Genomic DNA, 27,444 nt, shown 5'->3' with positions numbered 1-27,444 from the left:
TCAATCCACTGAGCCGCCCCAGCCAGGGTTCTTTTCTTTTTTTAAAGATTTTATTTATTTATTTCTAGAGAGAGAGGAAAAGAGGGATAAAGAGGAAGAGAAATACCAATGTGAGAGAGAAACATTGATTGGTTGCCTCTCATACACACCCCTACCTGGGACCAAATTCTCAACTCAGTCATGTGTCCTGTCTGGGAATCAAACTGGTGACCTTTTGCTTTGCAGAATGACGCTAAACCAACTGAACCATACCAGTCAGGGCAGAAAACTTGAGCTCTTATTGTTCGAATAACTTGGGGTACTTTGTAACTTTCAGAACACAGAGTGAGCTCTGTAAGTTCAACCTGTGTTTAGTTGGGGGCTGCCCCCAAGGTTCTGAAAAGTGAAGTCCCGTCATTAAAATCAGATGTTAGGCCACACTCTTCCACAGTATGTGAATTACATAGCTGGACAGAATACTGGGTAGGTTTTTCAGATCTTTTGCTCCCATTGGCTGAACCTTGTTTGTTCTTCATTGTCTTTCATTCCTACCATATGGCAAGCCAAAAATTGTAAAAGTGGGGGTAGTGTAATCTTTGGAGCCAGCTGTCTCACAGTTATCCATCTCTTCATCTACTCATCCATGACCTGTATCCATCGTCTACTCATCCATCAGATAATTCTTAATGTCCTGCCCTGTGATATCAGAATGAATCATTCACTAAAAGACATTACAGTCTAGAGCTGTGCTGACCCCTGTGATAACCACTAGCTATATATGGCTATTTAAATTAATTTAAATGAAATAAAATAAAAAATCCAGTTCCTCAGTCACAATAACCACCATTCAAATACTAATTACCCACATGTGGCTAGTGACTACTATATTGGTCAATGAAAATAAAGAATATTTCCACTATGGAAAGTTCTATGGACAAAGCTGGTCAAAAGACAGACATGTGTGTGTATAATTAAGATGTACTGTGATACCCACTATCACCAAGATGTGTGAAATATTCTTTGAGCCTGGAGGATAAGGTGTCAGACTCAGCCTGGAGGTAGAGGATTGGGAGAAGTTTAGGAAGGAAAGTAGGATTTTATTAGATATAGAAAGGAGTGCATGAGAAGGTACTAGATGGAGAATGGGCATAACAGTGGAAAGAACATGGTGAATATAGTGTACCATGAATAATTTTTTTGTTGTTAAAGGGTAGGCTGTATCAGCAAGGGTGGAGGCAGGAGGAACAGCCAAAGACCAGACTAGAAAGGCTATTTGTCCACTAAGTATTTATTGGTTACCTTCTATGAACTCACTGTGGTGAACAAAATAAATACACAGAGTTCTTGCTCTCATGGAGTGCATATGTGTGTGTACACTCACAAGTGTAAAAATTAGTGATAGGTGCTATATAAACAGGATAAACTACAGCAGTGATTTTTAAACTTTGCTGTATAGTACAGTCACCGGGAGCTTTAAAAAATCTTGATGCCCAGGTCTTATCCCATGCTAATTAAATCAATGTCTGGTGATGGAAGCCAGGCTTACATGTTTTTAAAAGATGTGCAGACAAGTCCAGTGTGCTATAAAGTTTGGGAATCACTGGGCTAGAAAGTAAATTAAATACACCGGCCCCTGAGTGAGAACATGCTTGGCACATTCAAGAAACAGGAGGCAACAGGAGTGGAGAACGATTATTACATAGGCCTGTTACAGGCTAATGTAATATTCTGATGTTAACTAGGTTGTTTTGTCCTGTCTCTCGGGCTGGATTGCAGTAGCTAAAGCTGCTGTTACTCAAGATCTGACTGAATCCTTAAGTCCTGATAGAATTCTGTTTTTCTTTGAATACCTTTGTCTGGGATTGGCCAAATTACCCTCCCAAAAGAGATAACTTCTTAGAATTAATGCTGAGTATGTTATTTCCCTACAGTGGTAATATTAGTACTATACTATTTTTCTTGTGTTTTTTGTGTGTATTACTTGGATCATCTATTTAATCACTATTAAATCTATGTATTTTAATAGGTTCTTCAATAGTCACTTACTATGTACTAAGTATACAACACTGAGGCCCCTTAAAAATATTATTGAAAGGAAATAAGACTATTTAAATTACCTCTAAAACTAAAACCAGTATTTTATTTAGTGTCTTTTGCTAAAGACTCGTACTTGGTTCTGGGCCACTGTTGGTCTCTGTAAATTGAGTTGTTCAGAATTAGAACCACTGGTAGTTAGGAACAGGGATCATAATTGAGTGTGAAATAATTATTTCTTTTATTCTTCCCTTTCTTCTCTATCTCATTGTCGTTGGATGACAGCAACAACTTCTTAACTGGTTTCCTGGCCTTCACACATTTGATACCCTCTTCCTGCCCCCAATTGGTAAATCAGTACCTACAATGTCCTTTTAAAAATGGTGGTTTTCTCATGTCACTTCCTTGCTCAAAATCTTTTGATGGCTTTAAGGTCAAATTCTTTATTGAGGACACCCACAACTTGGTTCAGCCTTTTCCTCCAACCTCTCTTTTTAAAAAAAATATATATTTTATCAATTATGCCATTACAGTTGTCCTGTTTCCCCCCTTCATTCCCCTCTACCCCGAACACCCCTCCCCCACCATTCCCCCCCCCTTTAGTTCATGAACACGTGTCTCAAGTTCTTTAGATTCTATATTTCCTATACTATTCTTGCCCTCCCCCTGTCTATTTTCTATCTACCGTCTATGCTACTTATTCTCTGTACCTTCTCCCCCCCTTCTCCTCCTCCCACTCCCCTGTTGCTAACCCTCCATGGGTGATCTTCATTTCTATTGTTCTGCTCCTGATCTAGCTGTCCTCTTAGATTGCTTTTGTTTTAGGTGTGGTTGTTAATAACTGTGAGTTTGCTGTCCTTTCACTGTTCATCTTTTTTATCTTCTTTGTCTAAGATAAGTCCCTTTAACATTTCATATAATAAGGGCTTGGTGATGATGAACTCCTTGAATTTGACCTTATCTGAGAAGCACTTTATCTGCCTTTCCATTCTAAATGAAAGCTTTGCTGGATAGAGCAATCTTGGATGTAGGTCTTTGTATTTCGTGACTTGGAATACCTCTTTCCAGCCCCTTCTTGCCTGCAAGGTCTCTTTTGAGAAATCAGCTGACAGTCTGATGGGAAGTTCTTTGTAGGTGACTGTCCCCTTATCTCTTGCTGCTTCCAGGATTTTCTCCTTCATTTTAATCTTAGCTAATGTAATTATGATGTGCTTTGGTGTGTTCCTTCTTGGGTCCACCTTCTTTGGGACTCTCTGAGCTTCCTGGATTTCCTGGAAGTCTATTTCCTTTGCCAGATTGGGGAAGTTCTCCTGTATTATTTGTTCAAATAAGGTTTCCACTCGTGACTGTTCCTCTTCCCTATCGAATGTTGGAACGTTTAAAGATGACCTGGAGGTTCCTAAGCCTCTCCTCATTTTTTGAATTCTTGTTTCTTCATTCTTTTCTGTTTGGTCATTTTTTTTCCTTCCTTCTGGTCCACTCCCTTGATTTGAGTCCCAGTCTCCTTTCCATTACTATTGGTTTCCTTTGCATTACCATTCATTTCAATTAGTTTAACTTTCATATGTTTCTCTAATTTGTGACTAAAATCAACCAGTTCTGTGAGGATCCTGATAACCAGTGTTTTGAACTGTGCATCTGAAAGTTTGGCTATTTCTTCATCGCTTAGATTGATCGGCTCTGGGGCTCTGAGTTGTTCTTGATCCATTTTTGGTCTGTTCACAACGTTAAGTATGAGGAGTGGAGCCTTAGTTGTTTACCAGGGCGGGGCCATCCAGGTCGCTGTATGTGGTGCTGTATGTGGTCGCTGTTTGCGATGCTGTATGTGGGGGCGGGGTCAGAGAGGGAGCTATGGCGGTCCTCTCCGCTAGCCTCGTCTGTCTCACCACTCACCCAGGCCTGTTTATCCAATGGGAATTGTGCAAGCCTGCTGCCCCGCACCGTGCGGTGTCAATGCTCACCTCGTCACTGGTTTATCTGCACACAAATGCACGACTTACCGCAGACAGCCAGCCGCGCCTCTTCCCAGTGTGCGCCTGTAGCTAGCCTGCGATCAGCGCCTTCGGCTGCTTGCGCACCACCAGGTCAGGGATCTTTTTGGTCAAGCAGCTCCGCTGCTGGCTTCGCCCCTCTTACCAGTTTAGCTGAGCATTTCGGGTTTTTTTTTTTCAGACTCCATATTGTTGATTTTCTGTGTGGTTTGGTTGCGTTTATTGTTGTTAAAAATAGTTGTTCTTAGAATTGGTTGTGCGCGGACGCAAGGTGTTTCCACCTACGCCTCCATCTTGGCGGAAGTCTGTTTGGTCATTTTTTTCTTCCTTCTGGTCCACTCCCTTGATTTGAATCCCAGTTTCCTTCCCATCACTATTGGTTTTTTTGAATTCTTGTTTCTTTATTCTTTTCTGTTGGTCATTTTTTTCTTCCTTTTGGTCTACTCCATTGATTTGAGTCCCAGTTTCCTTTCCATTACTATTGGTTTCCTGTGCATTTCCCTTCATTTCAATTAGTTTAGCCTTCACGTGTTCCTCTAATTTGTGACTAAAATCAACCAGTTCTGTGAGCATACTGATCACCAGTGTTTTGAACTGTGCATCTGAAAGGTTGGCTATCTCTTGGTCGAGTAGAAGTATTGGCTCTGGGGCTCTGAGTTGTTCTTGAGTCATAATGTTTTGGTCTGTTCTTGCCTGTTAAGTATGAGGGGCGAGCCTTAGGTGTTCACCAGGATGGGGCCACCCAGTTGCTGGTTTGTGATCCTGTATGTGGGGGTGGAGTCAGAGAGGGGCAATGGCGGTCCCCTCTGCTGCTTCCTGCAAGCCTCTGGGGCCTGCGCGGTCTGTGTCACTGCTTGCTCCTTTGCCTGGTTTTTCTGTGTGAGAATGTGTGACTGCAGTCAGGCAGCTGCCTTGCACCCTCACTGGGTCCATCCATTGCCACTCTACGCCTGGGATCTCCTAGCTGCCACTTGCGCGCCTGGGACTGGTCGATTTTTCCTGCGCAACCCCGCTCCGCCAGCTGCTGGCTCCGCCCTCTTACTGGTCTGGCTGAATGGTTGGTTGTTGTTGTACTTTCGTACAATTCAATTTTCTGTGTTTTGGCTGCTTTTTTGTTACTAAAACTTTGTTGTCTTTAAACATGGTTGTGTGAGGAGGCATGGTGTTTCCACCTACGCCTCCATCTTGGCTGGAAGTCCTCCAACCTCTCTTTTGCAGAATCACTCACTTGGCCATGCCAGTCTCTAATGTACCATTCTTGGGATCACCACAATGCTTATGACACATAGGCAGGACTCCCTACCCCCTCCAAAACCAACTGATTAATTTATTCAACCTTCAGATTTCCACTCAAGGGTTTCTTCCTTTGGAGATTTCTAATGCTTCTATTGTGGAAATACACGGCATCCTGTGCTTCGCCAGTCATGATACTGTACAATTGTGTCACCTGTAGAGCAGGGATTATCTCTGCCTTGCCCATAGTTCATGCACTGTGTCGTGTACATAGAAGATGGTAAATTTTTGTTGAATGAGTAATTGAATGATTGGAAGGACTTCATCATCCTTGCTCTCTGTTGACCCATTCATTTATAAGATGGGTTTGAGCTTGTGTATTTGCCTTTGGAGAACAACTTTCTGATTTCCATCCTATTCACCAAATGGGAGGTTCAACTATTTCCTCTTCTTTCTTTGTGCAGTACAGACACAGGGTGTACCAGCTTCTCTACTTTTTGGGTGGATGAGCATGAGAGTTCCCAGGCACTGAGAGACATGAGTCAGAAAGAAGAGTCATTCAGAAAGTAACCCAGTCAGAGCAACAATGTTGCCCTTTGGCTGAACTTTCTCTCTTTCTCTGTATACCTAGAAATGCTAAGCTGGTGGCATTTTTGAGCTGGTTGCTATAGATTGTCAGACCACACAACAGGTATTCATAAACTTTAATCTGGCACTTTCCTTTGATTAGGGAAGTTTTGGGAACTGTCCAGGGACCCCCAGGCCTAAGTGAAATCTTTATTGGGCTGGTGCGTTCTGTTTCTACCCTGTCACTTAGCCCCATGGTGGCTTCCAAGGCAAAAACCTGGAGAACCCCATTTATGTGTCTTTGTAGCCGTTAAAATGTTTGAGTTAAAAAACTTGAGAGCAGCACTCTTTTGGCATTTGGGTGTATGTGTGCACATGTACACAATCATACAATAGAATGGTACTTGCTCAGAAGCTGGCCAGAAAGGTTAGATTGAATTAGAATTATACATTTGTGGGCCTGAGATACTAGTGTTCTAACAGTTTGATCTAGCCCAGGGATCAAACTATTTCTGTAAAGGGCCGGATGGTAAATATTTTAGGCTTTTGGACCATACATTTTCAGCCACAGCTACTCAGCTCTGCCTTTGTGGGGGGAAAACAGCTATAGACAATAGCTGTTTGTAAACAAACAAGTGTGCCTTTGTTTGAGTAGAACTTTATTTATGGACACTGAAATTTTAATTTCCTGGGCCATGAAATATTCTTTGGATTTCTTTAACTATTAAAAAATATAAAATACACTTTGGCCAGTGTGGCTAGTTGGTTGGGGTGTCGGTCCCATAACCAAAAGGTTCTGGGTTTGATTCTCTATCAAGGCATAGAACTAGTTTGTTGGTTTTTTTTTTTTTTAAGATTTTGTTTATTTGTCTTTAGAGGGGAAGGGAAGGAGAAAGGGAGAGAAACATCAATGTATGGTTGACTTTCGTGCGTCCCCTGCTGGGAGCTGGCCTGCAGGGAACCAGCCTGCAACCCTGGCATGTGCCCTGACTGGGATTCGAACCTCGATTGTCTGGTTCGCAGGCCCGCGCTCAATCCACTGAGCTACACCAGCCAGGGCCATAACTAGTTTTTGAGTTCAGTCCTTGGTCTGGGCACTTCTGGAAGGCAACTGTGCTTTTCTCTTGCATTGATATTTCTCTTTGTCTCTTCTTCTGGCCCTTTCTTTTTCTTCAGAAGCAATGAAAAAATGTCCTTGGGTGAGAATAAATATATATACCTTTTTAGCTCATGGGCCATGTAAAAAACCTGTGGCAGGCTAAATTTGACTTTTGGGCCGTAGTTTGCTGACTCATGATCTAGCTATTGTTTTCCCAAGTCTGGCTGTTTTTCAAAATTACCTAGAAACCTTTTTTTTTCTTCTTTTTTAAAGATTTTATTTATTTATTTTCAGAGAGAGGGGAAGGGAGGGAGAGAAACATCAATGTGTGGTTGCCTCTGGCATCCCCCCCACCAGAAACCAGGTCCACCACCCAAGCACTGGGAATCAAAGCAGCAACCAGGTTCACAGGCCTGCACTCAGTCCACTGAGCCACAGTAGCCAGGCACTGGGATACCTTTTCAAAATACTGACGTGCAGTTCCCTTCTCTCGTTCTCTGAAGATTTTGCTTCTCTAAGGTGAGGGAATCTGTATTTTTTACAAAAGTTCTTGTGATGCACAGACACTTAAGAGTTATAGAATCACTGATACTGATCTCATTCAACCTTTTCATTTTATAGTTGAATAAACAGCTTTAGAAAGGTGAGGTGAACTTGTGGTGGGGAACATGCAATATCATATACAGATTATGTATTTAGAATTGTACACCTGAAACCAATAATTTTATTAACCAGTGTCACTCCAATAAATTCAATTTAAAGAATGATGTGGTGACTTGCCAATAATTATTTAGCAAATAATGGTATAACCAAGATTTGAACCTAGATCTTTGACTCTTATGATCAGTAGTCTTTGTTTATACCATTTTGTCCTACTACCATTTTGATCTACTCTCTCCCTTCAAATGAATGAGCAGTAAATACAAAATTACAAAAACAATTACAAAATTGTGGTTCCTTCTTTTTTTTATACCTAGTGCCAGTTTCCCTCCTGAGAGCCTGCTGGGTATTCTGGGCTTGGCTGTCCCTCTGCTTGCTTGCTGGGTTTTCTTGAGCTGACTGCTGATTTGACATTTTGCCCAATTTCCCTCCAGTCTGTTGGCTTTAAGTAGGAGAGATAATGAAATAATAGCTAGTAAATTGCTTTGAAGTAAGACTTTGTTGAGCCAGCACTAAGCTGCAGTGTGAGGGTGAGAGCCGTTGTTTCAAGGGGTGCATTAGTTAAAGAGGTGGTTTTAAGAGGTACGTTTTACACTTTGAATTCACATGGCTCAGATCCAGCTGTCTAAGTAGGACATCTCTACCTGGAACTTGCGCTTAATTAGAGCTAATTGAGCTGTCATCCTGTCCAGAACAATTCAAGGGCGGAGAAACTAAAGATGAGGAGTAATCACCATTCTTGCTTTACCTCAGGCTCGGTGTGGCTCTTTATGTCCTAGAAAGTTCAATACTGAAAGTTGTAATGAATAAATTTTATGTTTACCAAATCATTATTGCATTACTGACTTACTGATAGGGTTCCCACATTTTTTGTGCCAGGCTGCCCCCCCCCCCACTCCCATTTCTTTAACCTCTCCTTAGATCTTACCTCTCACAATTGGAGACTTGCCTTGCCTGAGGGACAGTCACAGTAAAAGAAACATAGTGCCCCCTGGCACCTTCATAGCCCTTAGGCCTTGTCTTAGGTTTCAGAGAATAAATGGGGAGTTGGCAAGTTGGTATGTTGTTTGTTTATCTTTTGTTTTTGGACTATAAGTTCCTTGGCATTTGTGACCCTGTCTTGCTGGTTTGCTCTTGACTCTGCCTGGCATAGGAACATGATGAAGGTGAACAGCAAAGCCTCTGTGCTCACACTCTCTCTTACCTTGTGATGTCCTCAGTGCTTTAGGCTGATGATAAATGGACTTTGAATGCATGCTCTGAAAGTCCTGGACATTTACTAATAGGTACCATTGAAATTTGGTCTCCACCTATGTTGTGTCATATCTAAGAGGATAGAGCCCACTTTTAAAAATACAACAGAGTTGGGATTTTAAAAAATATTTGTTATATAAAAGTAGAAACCTTCCCAACAGATAAATTAATGATAATTTATGCTCCCCAAAACACTTTAAAAATGTACATTGGAATTCCTTTTAATACTGACTGCTTTTACTATCCTTCAAATGATTCACTTTTCAGAAATTTAGCTTTACACATAACTATTTAGAAGCAGGAGCAACTATTTAGGAATGGAAATTGGGCATATTTCAGACTCTTCTCCTCTTGTGTTGTATTTTTGCCTCTGAGCAGCTTTCTTTCCCTTCTTTGTTCCAGAGTTCACAAAGCACTTATGCAGTTTTGAGTGATAATTACCAGGCCTTGCATAAAACACTTACTCTTCAAAATGCTTTAATTTGTATTATTTATTTTTGTCCTTTCAGCTCTGAGTTAGGTAATGGCAGTGGTAGAAATTACATTTTACAGTTGAGGAACAGCCCAGATCATTTTACTCAAAACCTCATAGTTAATGGCAGGACAGACACCATTGTGAGTGTCTAGAGACTTAGCTCTCCAAACTACTGCCATTAGTGTTTCTTTGGGTCTTTGCTTTTAGATGGTACAAAAGGCTCAGGCGACCATCTGCAGTGATTTGGGTTTGGACTTGAAATAAAGAATTAGGAGCCCTTTCATAATTACAACACTGTCTTTCAGGGCTATACCTAAGAAGCATTTTTAGTTTCTGGTGAACAGTGTGTAAATGTGCAAGAAAGATCTGGAGGCAGATAGTCTCATCATTGAAGGAGTAACATTTCTTTCTCTACCTGAGTGAGACCATCTGAGTGTATTGGTAAAAAACAAAAAGTTGCAAAACTGCCCTGGCTGGCATAGCTCAGTGGGTTGAGCGCAGGCCTGGAACCACATGATCAAGGTTCGATTCCCAGTCAGGGCGCATGCCGGGGTTGCAGGCCAGTTCCTGGCCGGGGACTCATGAGAGGCAACCACACATTGATGTTTCTCTCCTTCTCTCCTTCCCTTCCTCTCTAAAGATAAAATAAATAAAATCTTTTTTAAAAAGTTGCAAAAATGAAAGTCAGTCCATGATGTGTTGGAGAGGGAGGAAGCTTGGGGAGGGAGGAAGCTCAAAGACTTTCCTTACGAAGCACTTAGTGTCAGTTTGTCCAAAAGTTCTGCCTTAGTGCTAGACAACTTCCTATTGTTACATACAGTGTTGCTTAGGCCCATGTTGATCAATGCGTAACAGACCTACTGTCTCACTATAACAGGTAAAATGCATCTACGTTTTTAACTCCTTTCTTACTTTAAGTGTTATTGGTGATAATAAAAAGAAAGTACAGCCCTGGCTGGCGTGACTCAATGGATTGAGTGCTGACCTGCGAACCCAAGGGTCACTGATTCAATTCCCAGTCAGGGCACATGCCTGGGTTGCCAGCCAGGTCCCCAGGAGGGGGGGTGTGAGAGGCAACCACACAATGATGTTTCTGTCCCTCCTTTCCTTCTGTCTAAAAATAAATACACAGAATCTTTAAAAAATTAATTTCTTAGCATAACTGACAAAGCTAGAAAGAAAAGAAAAAAGAGAAATTATAGTTGACCTTTTAACAATGTGGGAGGTCAGGTTCTGATGACCAGTCAAAAATCCAAAAATAATTTTTTTAGATTTTAATTTTTTTTATTTTTAGAGAGAGAGGGAAAAGGAGGGAGAAAGAGATGGGAGAGAAACATCAATGTGTGGTTGTCTCACACACCCCCTGCTGGGGATCTGGCTTGTAACCCAGGCATGTCCCTGACTGGGAATCGAACCAGCCACCCCATGGTTTGCAGGCCGGTGCTCAGTCCACTGAGCCACACCAGCCAGGGCCACATACAACTTTTGACTCCTCAAAAACTTAACTACTAACATCCTATTGTTGATCTCAAGCCTTACCAAGAACATAAACAGTCGATTAATACCTATTTTGCATGTTATATGTATTAATGCTGTATTGTTACAATAAAGTAACCTAGAAAAAAGTTATTAAGAAAAACATAAGGATGAGAAAAATACATGTATAGAATTTAATGGAAAAAAATCTGTGTATAAATGGACCCATGCAAATGGACCCTTTATTGTTCAAGGGTCAACTATGTGTTTAGGGTGACAGATACTTTCAGACTGAAAACAAAGCACTGGTTCTCATTAAGTAAGATCAGGGAGAACGCTGGATCTTTGAGAAGTATAGATAGAACTACAATATTCAGAAACCTCTTGTTGCTCTCATTTTACTCCAGGAGGCATTGTGGGTCACACAGTATGAGTTTCCTACCTAATAGGTAAGAAAAACTTCAACGTAAAATTGAACTGCTTTTTAGTTTGTTCCTATTTTCTCATCAGCCCTTCATGAATAAAGCTCACCAGTTCTCTTCCTGAGATAGATGCAGTAAAAGGGAAGGAGAATTTTTTGGTATCAGAGGACCTGGCTTCAAGTTCTAATTCTACTATTTACTGTTTAAGTTGCTTAAATTTCTGAATTGCCTTGTGGCTTGGGGGATGGTAATTGCCTTGAACGAAATGGGTTAATTGTTTTGTTTCTACCAAAGTACCCTATATATATGTATATATAGCTAACTATAAAGGGTTTGTCCTAGTAGTGGATGAGTTAACCAGTTTATGGTTGACAGCTGTGGGAAAAGGGGTAATTGAGTTAAAATAGGAACCAAGAGAATGTATATATATTTTACTTTATTTACTCACTTATGCATTTATTTTCAGAGAGAGGGGAAGGCAGGGAGAAAGAAAGGGAGAGAAACATTAATAGGTTGCCTCTCACACATGTCCCAATGGTGTTGAGGGGTTGGCAGGAGAACCTGCAACCCAGGCATGTGCCCTGACCAGGAATTGAACCAGTGACCCTTGACTTTGTGGGATGATGCCCATCCAACTGAGCCACTCCAGCTAGCACTTACCTTTTTATTGAAATAATTTCATACTTGTAGAAAAGTTGTGTGAATAATACAAAGAACTCCCATAAAGTCTTTACCCAGATTCTTCAGTTGTTAACATTTTACTACTTGTTTTATCATTCATTGGGAGAGAATGTTCAGCTAACACTCGAGTGTTTACAGCAGGTCAAGCATGCTTTTACTTGCCCTATCTCATGTACCAACCCATTAATATATGGATACTGTTATCTCCATGTGTAGAGAGAAAAATTTAGGGAGGTTAGATCAGTTATCTGAGATCCCACAGCAGGTAAGTGGCAGAGATTTGATAGGAAAGTCTGTTTTTCACCACTTCCCTCTGCTAGTAAATCTTAAGGATTTACATTTTACCCCAGATTTTGCGGCTAATGGTGATATAACCATTCGCAATTTATTTTTGCAGCAGTTTTTCATCTTTCCCTTCTGTTCATGGAACTCAGTGTCCATGGCCCTGACCCACCTCACTGTAGAGAGAGGTTACCTTCAATGAAGCATCCTGAGCTTTTTAACTACGTAGCTCACTGATATAGTATTGCTGACTAAATGTAATTCATTTATGCAAAAAATAAAGATTGGAGCTTGTATGTAGAATTTGCTCTTGAAGTCATTGGTGAGGTGAGAATGCACTTCTTTCCCTACATCTAGCTTCCATTTGACATAGATAGAATGACCATAACTTAATTGATATTCTGCTTTGCAAGGGGATAAACCAGAAGAATTTTTCCTGTTGGGCAGAGTATCCAGCGTGCTGGGCTATTTCTTGCCCCAACCACCACCCTGAGATCAAGATTGTTACTCTTGTCTGGCTTGTCTGAGCATATTGCTTCTAGGAGACCAGGGAAGATGACAACAGGGTTTGATTTTTTATTGTCTCCACTTTCTTTGGAGTTGATTTGTTCCCCCACCCTTGTTTTGTTTAGAGGAATCTTTCCCCTCATAGCAGCAGGTTTTAATAGCAACAGGTTTTCTAGAACATCGAACTGGGATTTTAAATTTGTTAGCTCATGGGCCAGATGTGGCTGGCATGTTTGTGCTTTGGGCTTGCCTAATATTAAGATTTTTTTTTGTTATTAGCCAACATTTAAATGCCAGAGAATTTCATATAAAACCCCAGCTTTCAGCTGTTCTTTAAAAAAAAAAAAAAAGGAAAGAAATGGTAGTACAGGGTCTACAAAAAACAACTGGAATGGACAAAGCCATTGATTGCTACTGTCACCACCAGCCTATTTCAAACCTGGTCCCTGTAGACACTTGAATATTTTGCTCCCGACCTTGAACCTGAAATTTAGTCTTAAAGCATGAAGAAGTATAGCTTTAGCTGGTTGTCTCAGTTGGTTGGAGCATCATACCATACACCAAGGTTGTGGTATTGGTCCCCAGTCAAGGCACTTATGGGAGGCAACCAATTGATAATGCTCATATCCATGTCTGTCTTGTCTGTCTGTCTGTCTCCCCTCCCTTTCTCTAAAATTAATAAACATATCCTTAGGTGAGGATTAAAAAAGATGGAGAAATATAATTTGATGAACTAGTTAGTGGTAGGTTACTTTACCCTTGTTTACCAAAGAAGACTACTGTTTTGTTGGTTAGATAGAAAAATAGATCATAAATAAAATTAGGGACTTATCCAAAATCTGTATTATCCTTGTCCTTGTCAGTTTCCATCGCTATGGGTTAAGGGTGGCTCCTAGATCTCAGAGCTAGCTGCAGGAGGCATCTTTCTACCCAGTTTAGTTGGGATTCAGTGCTTCATTCCTTGCGCACAGTGCTGCCAGCAGAGGGTGCTGTCCGCTCACCGAGCTTGCTGTCATTTGGCTCAGTTGAGCAGCAGCTGTTGGGCATATGCCCTGGGTCTGTATGAGAGTTTGGGCATGTCCATTTGGTTCCCATCCCTAGTGCCCACCCCCTAGACCCTGGCCAGGTTATTGTGTCACTAGGGACTCTGTTCAGTAACAGGAAACTGGGGAAAGTTTAATTGTTTTCTCCTCTCTTTTTCCCATGCAGCTGAACAAAAGGTTCATCCTCAGTTTTCTCCATGCCCATGGGAAGCTGTTTACCCGGATTGGGTAAGTGTGCAGGATGTTTATTTTATTTTCCTACATTACAAGTCATTTTGGAATTTAATATTGTTAGCAACTAGACTGTGTTTGTAACTGAGGGCACAGGGTGTGAATTCTTAGAGGCCTCCACCTTCTCTTCCCTTCACTCATTCTCCTACTTTGCTCATGAGGTTTGGGAAATACTGCTTTCCACCCCTGTCTCTTCTTTCTCTACCTTTACGAAAGCCCCATTTAAACACAGTTTTTTCTCAAACCCCATCCCTTGTCCCTCTGGGTTTCCCTTTCCTCTGTGTTCCAGCTCAGCCCCTAGTGAGCTCCTCAAGAAAGTCGTGCTCATTTCCTGGGCACAACTGTCAGTGGTCCTCCTTAGTGGGAATATTGTCCACTCATTTTCCCTTAAAGAGGGAGTAACACTTTTTTCCCTCCAACATTTTCTCTTCTTCCTGAACCATACCCCTTTTTTCTGTGCTCAGGTTCCTGTGCCACATCGCTGATCTCAGTAAATGCTAAAGCTTTGCTGTGGTTTCACCATTTCTCGTGGATTTACATAAAATCTCAGGAAGCTGTTGTGTGCAAAAACCCTGTTACTTCACCCATTAAATCCCTGGACAGAGATCAAGTTTTGAGTGTTCCTTTGGTGGATCAGAGTTTTTCTTCACTGTGTAAAACAAGTGATCCTAAAAGCCTGACTAATGCCCGCCCACTAGATCAGAGGTGTGCTCAGTGCCTCTGTAGAAGAGCAGTAGGTGGTGGTGCTCTGAGACATCTCTTCTGCGTTTTAATATTGTCTGAATTGGAGGTTTTATTGTGAGCTACCCTTTGAGGTGATTTGTTTTTGGATTATAGATCCCACTGTTGCTGTCAGTGTTTCCCTTTCACTTTCTGTCATAACCTTATAAGTTTATCTGTAATGCTCTAGAAGTTTTCCTTAGTGGGAGAGACTGAAAAGCTTTGTCCAGCTTTGAAGAAACATTTTTTATGAATGGTGAACTAGAAAGTGTGCTGACTACATATTCATTTGTCATCGACTTGGTCAAGAGGAAGGGGCAGTGACAGCCATCACAAGGGTGGGCTTAATCTAAATGACTTGGAGTGTTGCCAGTAGATGTATCTCTATTAGTAGAAATAAGTGTGAGGTAATTCACTTAGGAAAAGTAACTAGGTGCATCAGTAGCTCCCCTCTTACTATCTCCCCCACCCCTGTGTAAGCTCTGTTCTGACAAGAGATTTTGCCTTAGTGCCTGTCATGTAGTAGATGCTCAGTAAGTATTTGTTGTATAAATGAGTGACTTGTCACAGAAATGGATAGACTAAAAGGCTAGAGAGAAGGAACTAGTATTCTAGTAGGTTATAGTAGACTCAGGCCAATCATTAGTGAGTTATATAAGTTACAAGTGAGCAGTTACAAGTGAGCAAAATGATAACATCACTTTATAAAATATCGCATCATAGCCAGGAATACTATTGTGCTGCACTTAAAATAGCTACTGTGGTTCTTTATGTCTTTATCATCTTTTTTCAGTTTTCATTTTTAAAATCTTTCTTTACGTAACTACTTTTTCACTCAGTTTTTCTCTTGTTTTCCTATGTTCTTTTAAATGTTCATGTACCATGTTGCTTTAAGTCAGGACTTCTCAACCTCTGTACTATCGATATTTTGAGCCTTATAATTTCTTCATTGTAGGGAGCTGTCCTGTGCATTGTAGGATGTTTAACAGCATCCCAGGCTTCTACCCACTTCATGCCAGTAGCATCACTCCCCTCCCCCCCAGGTCGGGACAATTAAAAATGTCTCCAGACATTGCCAAATGTTCTCAGGGAGTGAGAGGTGGTTGCAAAATTGTTCCTGGTTGAGAACCACTGCTGTGGGTATGTGTTAGGTCTTTTAGACACTTATGGGACCAAAGAAGGTACAAATCTTGGTCCAGAATGTAGAAATATTTAGGATATATTTTTTTTATCAAGTTAGGACATTAATATTTCCCCCACTTTTTAAAAATTCTGACATTTAGATACATATATTTTGGAGGAGGGTTAGGAAAGAACCACAATAATGGTTAAAAAGCTAGAAGATGATTGCCGAGAGGGAAAAATTAATCTTAAAAAAGTTAAGGTAAAACAAAGGTTTATTTAAAGACAGCTGTGGGTTCTCCTTACTGTGTTTAACTATAAAAGTTATAACCAGATAATTTTGATTTCTGTGGACAACAGCAAGAGAAAATAGGCTTATGTTGCAGCTGGAGAGATTTGGGTTAGGTGTAAGAAAATTTTACACAGGGATATGTTCAGGAATTTCCTTCTTTGGAACCCTTTAAAAAAGAAGAGATTATCTAATTTGTCAGAGGTGGTTTGCTGTGGTCAGGATTACTTTTCAGTATCTCTTCCATACCTGCATATAAGATATTCTGTTGGCAAATGATAAGGCCACTCTAGCTTCACCTTCATAAAAAATGAGTTACAGTAGTGTTCACATGAGGAAAACATATGCAAATTCTAGGCACTCTGGCCCCTTGATGAGTATTCCTCCTATGCTGTCCTGGAGGTAAAAGAGAATTTTGCCCCATATTTATTCTGAAAGGCAGAAACAGCAATAACTTTCCTATTTAAAAAAAAAAAAAGTATAGACGTCTGTAAGACTAGAAAAGCAGTGAATCCAAGCCACACACAACAACATGGATTGTTGCCTAATTACTAAGAAGATGTGAAATATGGGAAGCGTTGAAAACGAATTAAGAGTGAGGAGATTGTAATGGGGAGCAGCTGAAGACACATGGACCGTCCCGCCTGTCTTTTGAGAAAAGCCCAATCATTGCTCTCCAGTCTTCGTCTTCTCTGTGCCCAGCGTTCCAGATTGCATCAGCATATGCTTGAATGCCTACTGTGTGCAGCATGAGTTTCTTTACTCTCAGCATCCAGTGAAAAAGAGGTTCAGAGTGTTAGATGGAATCATGTGCCAAAAGAGTTTGTTTTTCACCACTGACTAGTTATAAGGCCTTGAGAGTGAAGGAGTCAAAGCCTCTGGGGGCTTCGGTTTCCTTATCAGTAGTTTAAATAGGTGATATCCAAGGTCCACTCCAGTCCTTAATGTTCTGCAGCACTATAATTTCTTTCTTTCATTTCTACCCTTGTCATATGGCTTAGTTTTGTTTTTTGTTTGTTTTTGCTACTGGGCTGCTTTTGTCTTACTCAGTTTTTAAAAATTAAGAAGTTGAGAAGAGTTATGAAGCCTGATTCTTTTCTGAAGACAGTGTTGTCTCAGCTCTGTTCCTGAGCATCTGAGAGGTTGGGTCCTGCCTTGTTAGTCACTGTCTGAGTCACTCCTGGGTGTAAGTTCCAGTGTTGTCTGAAAAACTGTTTTTTTAAAACTGCCATTCAAATGAGACAAGGTGTCTCTAGAGATCGTTTTGGAAAGTAGTCCCTTAAGTCAGTGAAACACACATCCTGAAAATGATTATATCTTCTGCAGTTTTAAAAGATCGGACAGAATTCTCTTAGGCTTAGGAAGAAGAATCTGCCAGGGGCGCCAAGTGGCTCCTGACAGACACTTGCTTTTCTAGTGAGAGGCAACAGATCAGAACTACACTTGGACTCTGCTGAGGGAGGTTGAGAAGCTGGCGGCCTGTAGACTTTTCATTTGTGATAAATAGAATAATTTTGCTTCTCATTATCGCCTTGGTTGAAGTTACCAGTTTAGTTTTTACTTGCTTGCCTAGTCATGCTGTTTGCACAGCTTCAAGATCTCTTGGAATTCAAGGCTGATATATTTATTTTGGTCTTTGGATTGTTAAAAATATTATATTTATATTTTTATTTACTTTTAAAATTATAAATGTTTTATGTAAAAATCTATAGTATGCATTGTAGGAGAAATCTTTTTATTGTATACAGTGCTTATTGTAAAATACTTAAAAAACCCAAGTAAAAGAAGAAATAAAAAATTACCCATAATCTCACTATTCAGAGATAACTGTCTGCTGTTGGTACTTGATGTATTTTTTTCTATGCATCACACACACACATTTATTTTTTAAAATATGCATTAAAAGGGCTCGCATTAAACTATATCCACATGATTAAAAATCTAATACAACTTTTAAAAAATAGAATTCAATTTTACAGGTGTGCCTTCTTAATTACCTGCTATTATTGAACATTCTAGGCTGCTTCCAATTTTTTGCTGTTAAAATTACCATCTTTTTATGCTTTCTCTCCTCCTCTGCTGCTAGTGCTATTGCTGCTTCTTGGCTAACAATTATTACATAAGTAATACACACAATCTTCTTATTAAAATGTAGCGTTACAGCTAAGGCTAAATTTCTCTCAACTCTCTCCCAACTCCTATGTTTTCCAGAGATAATACTAGACATTCAGTTGTGTATTCTTCAGACCTTTTTACTTCATTTACGTATTTACATATGTATCCATAAAAATGATCATTTTATTTTGTGTGTTTTTTCTAAACATAAATTGTATTCTGTCATTGTCTCTGTTTTAGTATAATTTTTATTCTATAATATGGATTGTAGCAAAGAGAAAGATGTAGAACTACTTAAGAGGTAGTTTGAGGCCAAAATCAGATACCATTTTAGGTACAAAATTGGGAATCAGAAACCTCATTATTGAGCTCTGAAGAAGTCTTTTATCTGTTTGTCCCTTGGTTACTGCCTGACAAAGCTGATTTTTTCTGAGTAGATCCATCTTCCCTCATAGCTCAGAACTGAAGTTACTCTAACTTACATCCTTATGCATTTGATTTTTTTTCTGTTTTTGATGTTGAATTAGTTGAAAGGCAAAGGGAATAATTTTTTTTTAATTTCAGAAAAAGATGTGGACATTTGGCCTGGTACTCTTTTCAGACCCCAGTCTGACCTAGGGAGTGCTAACGGGTGTTCCAGTTCCCATCCCAGGAGAGAGGTTTCCTCTGACACGGCTTCGAAGCAAGACTGTCCCACATGACGTTCTGTCATGTCGTTCTGTGTTGGCTCTCTACCGCCTTTCAACACGGAGACACATGGCTTTGAAACTTGCCCAGTATGACTGCTTTTCAAGCAGAGTGAACTCTGCTGTTCTCTTAATGAGAAGTGCTAGCCCCCCTCCCCACCTCCAACCAGAAAGAGTGCTGCACAGTGTCAGGATTTAAAATGAAACCTTTGTTACAGCCCATGGGGAAAATGGATCCAATCCAGCTCCAGGCATACCGCTCTGCCATTCCAAACCTACCAAGAGTTTTAATGGTTCTGAAACATTTTAGAGAAAGAAGAAAAAAAGAGGGATTTTTTTTTTGGTGGTGGTAGTGGTTGTGTATGGGGGGAGGTATTTTTTGCTGGGGATGGAGCACTTAAAATGGCATATGGGGATGGGCAAGAAATGCATGGCATGTTGTGTGCCAATGAAAATGAAGAAAAGGGAACTGGAATATAAACTGTAATTGACCCATAGCTGTGGCATGATTTCTGGATACCAGAAGGTCAGTAATAAGAGTTTCCATCCAGGGGCAAGGAATGAAGATTGCCAAGATGCCAGAGAGCCCTGGAGTTTGCTAACCTGGGGAGGGTTCTAAGCGGGGAAAGGGTCAGGTTTGGGTTAAACTAGAAGTACCTTTTTCTAGGACTTGAAACTGTTTTTGCCTTTTTGAGGAGGATTCCCTTTCCTGTGGCTTTTCAGAAGCTCTATATAAATCCAGCTTGAAGCTCTTCCTTACCCCATCACCCTGTGCACTATAAGCAGTTTGTTTGTTTTTTTTGATGGGGGAGGGCTTGAGGATGGATAAAAGATACTTTGCTGACCGTGAATTGTTCAGCATGGCCCTGGGGCCCAGTGTGCTTGATTTCTCTCTAGCACCAAGTTTGAATTTGCTTTTTATTCCTGAGGACTTCAGCTGTGGTTTGTTGCTATTGCCAAAGGAGCTCCAGGCATGCACCACTGTTTGGAATCCAGTGGCCACATTTGGCAAGCAGTGGTTTGAATGACCTCTCTTTAGGAGCCCTAGGTCACTGGCTGGATTTCTACCTCCCTACATTACAGGCTCTTCCTGTATTGGGAGTGGCAGTTGGCCAGGGCATTATATTTCCACTGGCCTGAGAACATACAGACCTTGATGAGTAGAGTCTTGTGAGAGCAAGAAGGGCAGCAACACAGGAAAGGCTGAAACAGATCATTGAGGACCTAGGTCTGAGGATTCTAAAAGGGGAAACTTGGGATCCTTAGGTAGAGCAATTAGTGTGATAGTGCCTATGAAGATGGCAAGAAAACTCTGGTTTCTTGGAGTAAAACCTGGAGTGAAGATCCGATCCTTAGATTCAGGAACCAGAGAGTTTGGGAAATATGTAGGTCTTAGAGCTTAAAGGAAATTTGTTTGCTATTTAGAAAAACTGATTGTTTCAGAGACAAACTTTGATTTCATTTCAGCTTGAATTCAGTTATTGCCAGGGGTTAGGAAATAGCATACCAAAGTGTAATAACTCATGGCGATTTATCCAAAATTGAATTGATTCCATCTCCAAACCCTGAGCTATTCTGTCTCTTAAATTTATCCACAACATTAGAATAGCAAGAAGGTTTGTGAAAGTAGCAAACAGTCATTGTAGGCATTAGTTGTGTGCTTTCAGAGAGAGAGAGAGAGATGGAGAAAGAAAGAGAGAGAGGTGGTGGGAGGGAAGAAGGAAGAGGAGAGAGAAAAGGTGTGTGTGTGTGTGTGTGTGTGTGTGTGTAAATGCTCTTGAGGATGTCCCTCACTGATGGGCTGGATGTATTTGTAGGATGGAGACATTCCCCGCAGTGGCTGAGAAGGTTCTCAAGGAGTTCCAGGTATTGCTACAGCATAGTCCCTCTCCTATTGGAAGTACTCGCATGCTGCAGCTTATGACCATCAACATGTTTGCTGTACACAATTCCCAGTTGAAAGGTAAGGCATGTCCAATTTCTTTATGTAGACAGATAAAGATTAATCTAGCTTCTTTTCCATGCTACCATACCAGTACACCTGCTCCTAACACACATGCACACACACCCACACACACCCTTCCCTACCATTGCCTCTCATATACTAATTTTACTCCCTAAAATCTGTATGACTGTCTAGTGCTTGGGTGGGATGAAAGGAGGGAATCATGGGTATGGAGCTTAATTTGCAAACCCAGAGATGCTGTTGCACATCTGGCCATGCTAAAGGCAGCAGCAAGGCCTCTTGGAGTCTGCAGACCCAGAGCTTCTCCCCTGGGAGAGGCATTGCTGAAATGTTTCATTGCAGAGACCATACGCTTGGCAGCGATTGGGAATAGCTGTTTCTGGACTCATGTACCCTGTTTGTTCAGTATGGAAAAGTCTAGTTCCCTGTGGGATATCCCTTGTGGGAGCCTGCCAGGGAGTAAGAACAGAGAATTGATGAGCTTTGGTGACTCAGATTGGAAGCACAAAAATCACCAGGCCCAGAGTCTGGCTAACATACTGGTGTGCATTCTGAAATGCTTTTTTGAACACTGGGGTTTGTTTTTTTTTTGAGGTGTAGGGAGTGTGGTGCAGGAGTGGGGAATGCTGATTGGCAGGGTTTTTTAATGTTCTTTATAACCAGGTCATAGCCAAAGTATGTTACTAGGATTTCTTCCCTTCCCTTCCCACCACTTAGGTAGGGATATGTGCTTTGACTTGATGGAAAAATATGTAGGATAGGGATGACATTATTTTGTATGTTTGTTTGCATGGGAGATTTGGTCCATGCTGCCAAAGAATTGTTTTAGAGTATTGACAGAGTAAATTTGGTCTCAGGGTTGAAAGGTTATTATCTGAAATGCCAAGAAATGGGAATTGCCCCATGGAGATTCCTGGCATTTCTGGACTAGTGTCACTAGTTCTCTTATGCACTTTTTTTTTTTTTTTTTTTACTTTCTTTCATTCTGAAATTGACTTACTTCCCTTCCCACTGAAATTTGGGGGTTCTACATCAGCTTGCTGGTGGGAGGTTTATTTCTCCCCTAATAAGTAGGTATGCCATCGTTTCCCTAGGCCCTGTGCTTGTCTGCTTGGGTTTTCAATCACATCTGAATCATAGAGGACTTTCTCCTCTCAAAGTTTCCTGCTATAGCATTTAAAATTCCCAGCAGAAGGCAAGATGCAGAAGCTGAGGTGCCATTTTGAACTTGGCTAATTATTCCTGAGAACAGCTCTGAGGAAGTATGCAGTCCTTGGGGACAGTGGTGGTTTCCAGGAAAGAGGAAATAAAGTTTGTAAGTGCTATCCTGGTGAGACTGAAGTCCAGAGGGGCAGAAGATTGATTCCTTCTTCATTACTCTCCTGGTTCTGCTATGAAGTGGGAAGCTCACTGGACTCAGGAAATGGGGTTTCTTGAGATGCCCTCCTCTTCATTTTCCTGCCTTCCTCTAACCTCAGTCTGCAGAGTTCAGTCAGCTACCTGTCACAGAGCTGCAGCCTCTGCCAAGGTGTTTTTCTAGCATCAAGTGACCTGTAATCTTGGGAGGTGTGGATGTAAAGGACATGCAGCCCTTACCTGTTAAGCATCTGTTGTCAGCAGCTTCTGCTCCATGGAAAGGAATACACTGCGGCCTTTCATAGGCTACCCGTGAGTCCTTTTCTTGTAGCTGTTGTTTAGTGAATGTTAAAAAATACAGACGAAAGGAAGGTGAGATGGTAAGACCAGAGAAAGAAGGAAATTGGTGGTTTCCCCATTGGAGGCCAGGGTACTTTTTTAAAAAGGGCTCTTTTCTGTGGTTGGACCCACTAGCCAGGAAGGGCATGTCAGAGCCTGTACGTGAGAGCCCACTACTCATTTCTGGCCTTGTCCTGATGCTCACCTCCATAAGGCAGCTGGGGCCAAGGGAAGGATGATATGAGGTGGTCAGAAGCTCCAAGGGTGTTTCAGGGAAAAACAGCCTGGGCCACAGGATATAACACTTAACTAGGACAGAGAGCTCTGTGGACGTGCTGCCAAGTACCCGGTGTGCAGCTGAGGCGGCTGTCCAGACCCCACTGTGTGGGCTGCCATTGGGAGAGGAGTGAGCAGAGCACTCAGCGGGACTGGTTGGTGGGAAGATGCACTTTTCCATTTCCCAGCATATGAGTCATCTTCTCTGGGGCCCTGTGCTGTGCTTGTATGGACAGTGGCAAGAAGGGGGTGTTGTGGCTGAGTAGCAGCATCTGTGCTGGGGGTGGAAAGGGAAGGGGGTTGGGGAGAGGGTAAAGGTTTAAATCCTTCACTAATCGGCAGCAGTTTGAATCACATTTTTATGAGTAAGGAAGTGATAAATCAGCCCTTAGTGTTCAGCCCCCAAGTCCTGTCCACCAATGCCCTTCTAAAGTCTTCTCTCCAGGCCACTCTGCTTGCTGTCAGAGTCGCCAGCCACCCAGCTGCAGGACCTGGGCTGTCTGAAACCAGGAAGCAAGGGCCTGATGCTGCCTGGCCCTCCCAGGTGCTTGGGGTCTGTGATGATTTGGCAGTCACTGCAAGTTACAGAACATCTGGGCCATCATTTTTCTTTCCATTCCTTCTTGGACATGTCTTTCTGGGTGGGTGTTTGTGTATATCAGTTCCTGGACTCTGTGGAGAAGGAACGTTCCAGCCTGAAGCAGGGATGATCTGTGGCCCCCAAGGCAACTAAGGTCCTCTTAATCTGGGCTTCCCTGTTGTAGATGTGGACCGAGTGTGATTTGGAGAGCAACAGGGACGTCTTACTAAAGTATGTCCTTCATGATACCGCTAATTAATTTTTGTGTGTGTTTTCAGTGTTTCCCTTGTATTGCCTGTTCTTTTTTCAAAGTACCTATAGTCCAGGGGTAGAAATGATACTAACACTTTAGTGTGATTGCTTTTTATACATGCTTTCTTTGTGGTCAAGAGAGATAAAAAAACTGTTGAAAAGCTTTGGATACCTCACAAGACAAAATAGAGGAAAAAACTCACAGTGGTGAGAGAAAGGCATCCTTTCCCATTTCCTAGGCTATAGTTTTTCCTGGAGCTCAGGGAGGCAAAGGTTGTGAGGTCAGATTTGCCCCCCTGTCCATAGGGGAAAATGAATTGAGTTATGCCACATCATTTCGCCAACTAAACTTTCAGATCTTAACTTTCATGGGTTCAGGGCTATTGGTGGGAAGGCCATATCTCCTGCTGTAATGAGCACTATGCAAAAACCCTTCATCAGTGGGACTACAGAGAGTCTAGAGTCCTAGTACTCTGTAGTGAATTGTTTGGGGACAGATAAATCTGAGGGATGTTTGGGGTCTCTCAGCATAGTACCTGGAATTTATTAGGCACTCAGTAATTATTGAAAGTATGGATGAAGAAGGCAAGCCAGCTCTTACTGTACAGTGTGTTCCTTACCTGGCTTGTGTCCAAAATTGTCTTTTGGCGAGTGATACATGGTGGTGATAGGTGGTTCCCAGAGTGATGTCACCACTGATAATTGCTCTGTGACAGTTCCGAGCCCGAAGGGAGAAGTGGGGCCTTCTTCAAGTGCCTCAGCATTTAATACTTAAGTAGCCATCTGATTGGCTGATGTGATACTGGAGGGTGGACCATTGATTTAAACCACAAGCACTCTAAGAATTTTAATTGTTTTTAATTTCGTAATTTAAGGAAATAAAACTCTAGTTTCTTGAAGAGGAGTAATCGAAGCAACATTTGTGGTAGGGCATCACTGAAACCCCATTGCATCTCCCATCTGTGCCCAATTTGCTCCGATCTGGCCTTTTTTTCTCTCTCTCTTCCTTTCTCTCTCTCTCTCTCTTTTTAAAAAATATGTTTTATAATTCCTGGAATCAAAACCATTTCAGGCACACACTGTTTTATTTTACTGTATTATTGGATTATACTTCCTATAAATCATTGGATGTTATTCATCGGCCACCACTGGAATAACTTCCCTTTTCTGTGCCCTGGGCCCCTCTTTTTCCTCCTCTACCAGTTCGTAGTGTGGCCTCCATTTCAGCCTTGCAGAAAAGCCCTGGTGGCAGCATGAGGGCACCCAAGAGACACCTCTTGTGTGTGCCATTGGTGGTCTCTGCCTTTAGGGAACATTTAGGGGCTGGGATTGAGGCAGGGCTAAACTGGCATTCCTTTCATCATCAGTTATGCTTGCTTTTATGATTTGTTAGTAATCCGGAATTGCAGGAGGTAGACAGAGTGCCACATGTGCTTCTCCAGAGAGATAGAGAATCAACAGCTGTCTATGGGACTGATATAGCTCAACTCAAATGTGTGGGGTACTTGAGATGGGGATTTCACACCTTCATGACATTATTGTGTCTAGAGGTTGACTCTAATTGGAAAGTTCGATTCAAAACCGAAATGTCTTTGTCTTGAGCATGCAACCACTTTAGAGACTTTCAATAAAGCCATTTGCTCCCTGTGGCAATTCACTTCTGTCTGAGTCTCTTACCTAAGCAGAATGTATGAAGTGCCTAATCTTCTGCTTGTCAGAACAGTTGTACAGGAAATCCACCTTTCATAAGGGGTTAAGCCTGAGTTTAGCTGTATAAACTGCCCTCTCATTCCTCCTTCTATATCTCTGGTGGTAGAAGCCCTTGGGCTTTTTCTCCTTAGGGATCCATGGGTAATCAGCAGTAATCTACAAGGTAATCACCACTGCCTGGCCTTCATTTTCAGGACTGCTCAGTTTAGAGTAGATTAACAGAAAAAGAGCTAGCCTGGCCAACAAATTTTGCGAGAAATGGATTGGAAGGTCAGAAGAGGCTAGGCTTTAGAAGGCAGGTCAGAGGAAGATGCATCCTTCAGCTATGCCCTCTGTCTCTCTGGGGAAGATAAAACTATCAACAGGCTGCTTCACATAGACTTCTTCCCTCAGAATTCCCTGAAAAAAAAGTAAAGAAGTAAGTTTGTTGAGGAACCTTCCCAACTCTGACTTTCAGGGTCCTTGTTTTTTTCACATTGAATTTATTACTTCAGACTGGGAGAGGAGGAGCAGTTACAAAAAGTTAAAGGAGAAAATTCAGTTGTACTAATAAAATTAAGCATCTTATCATGTTATTTGAAGAAATGTCTGTTTTTGATGTCCCAAGGTAACATCAAACAGCGGTTTGATGTCCATGGCTGCTTTGGCATGGGGCACAGAAATGCAGTATCCCTTCATTGCCCAGTAGTTAATGTGCTGGACACCTCATGTCTGTTGCCATTTCATAGCTTCTCAATGTGTGTGTGTGAGCGTGTGTTTTGATACAGGATGGATGTATTCTTAAAAAAAAAAAAGAGACAGTATTGGGCAGAACGTTGGCAGCAGGATTCTCAGCTACCTCTCCTGAGCTCTCCTTAAGCTTTTCCTGAGGAGTAGAATTCTAAACGTGTAGCTTACAGAGGGCTCAGGTCTAACACGTTCATTGAATACACAGAGGAAGCAGGTGTGTTCTGGGCATGGAGGTTGGGGGGAGTAGGTTACACTTTGCACCCTAACAACTAAATGCTGGTGTGGGGAGGAATTGTAGCATTCAGAGGTAGAGTTTATTAATGGCAACAGAATGACACTGTGATAATACCTAATTTTATAGTTGATACAAATTAATTTTCATTTGATTTCTCCTATTAACCCTCTTAGACAGGTAAGACAGATATTTTGTCTTCATTAAATTTTTTTAAATTTATTGATTTGAAAGGAATTTTAATTTAGTGATTTAAGAGAGAGAAAGACATCAGTTTATTGTTCTACTTATTGATGCATTCATTGGTTGTTTCTTGTATGTGCCCTGGCTGGGGATCAAACCTGCAACCTTGGCATGTCTGGATGATGCTCTAATCAACTGAGCTACCTGGCCAGGGCTATGTCCTATTTTATAGTTGATAAAAAACATTTCAGAAAGGTTAAGTAATGTAAATAAGGTTGCACAACCCGTAAATTATACTCACGTCTCAAAGAGTCCAGCTTGCTATATCAGAAGACACAAAAACTTCTCTGGAATGAATTGAGACAGCTTAACAGTGCAATCATCCCCTGCCCCTAAGTCCCCTATCTGAGCAGATGCTGTCCTTTGATGAAGAAAGTGATCCTTGCATCTGATATGCGACTTAAGGAGGAACTGAAGTAAAGATGAGGAAGTTGTGGGGGAGTCAGAATTCTCCCAAGTTCAAGTGGGGCCACAGGTAATAAGCTGGCAGAAGAATATGGTTTGGAGAAATCAGGGTTGTCTGGGGTCCATTTACAATTGTCCTGGGGTCATAGGTGAGAGGATGTCTCCATTTCACAGTGGAAAATGTTTATTCTTGACCAGTTAGTAAAAAAATTGTTTGGTCTTTCTCTTCCTTTGGCCTAGGTAGTATCTCTTGAAAAAAGGAAGGGGGGGGAATTTTTTAGGAATATTGTTCCTTATTTTCAGCATCTTTTTGTAGTATACATGCTTTTTAGAAAGAGGCTTTCACATGCCATTCATAAGAGTAGACAATGATTCTTTTTTTGGCCTGGGGGTGAAGGGATGTATATATCATTGATAAAGGAGTATGAGAGTATAAAGCATTTGAAAGAATGGTCAAGTGAATATATATGTAACCACCACCCAGGTTGAG

General features: G+C 41.4%; 1 protein-coding gene across 1 annotated transcript in view; it reads left to right on the top strand.

Moving 5' to 3' along the window:
• SMG6 (SMG6 nonsense mediated mRNA decay factor) overlaps positions 1-27,444 on the top strand; it is a 237,378-nt gene that overhangs the window by 41,078 nt on the left and 168,856 nt on the right. The window contains exons 9-10 of the mRNA XM_037133716.2: positions 13,870-13,931; positions 20,684-20,829. Coding sequence (XP_036989611.2) covers positions 13,870-13,931; positions 20,684-20,829 — 208 coding nt within the window. The remainder of the gene's footprint in view (positions 1-13,869; positions 13,932-20,683; positions 20,830-27,444) is intronic.

The sequence above is a fragment of the Artibeus jamaicensis genome, unplaced genomic scaffold (genome assembly GCF_021234435.1).
Source record: "Artibeus jamaicensis isolate MK-2021 breed Jamaican fruit bat unplaced genomic scaffold, CSHL_Jam_final contig_2790, whole genome shotgun sequence".
NCBI lineage: Eukaryota > Metazoa > Chordata > Mammalia > Chiroptera > Phyllostomidae > Artibeus > Artibeus jamaicensis.
The sequence above is the reverse complement of the archived record's forward strand: the minus strand, read 5'-3'. Positions and strand labels throughout refer to the sequence as shown.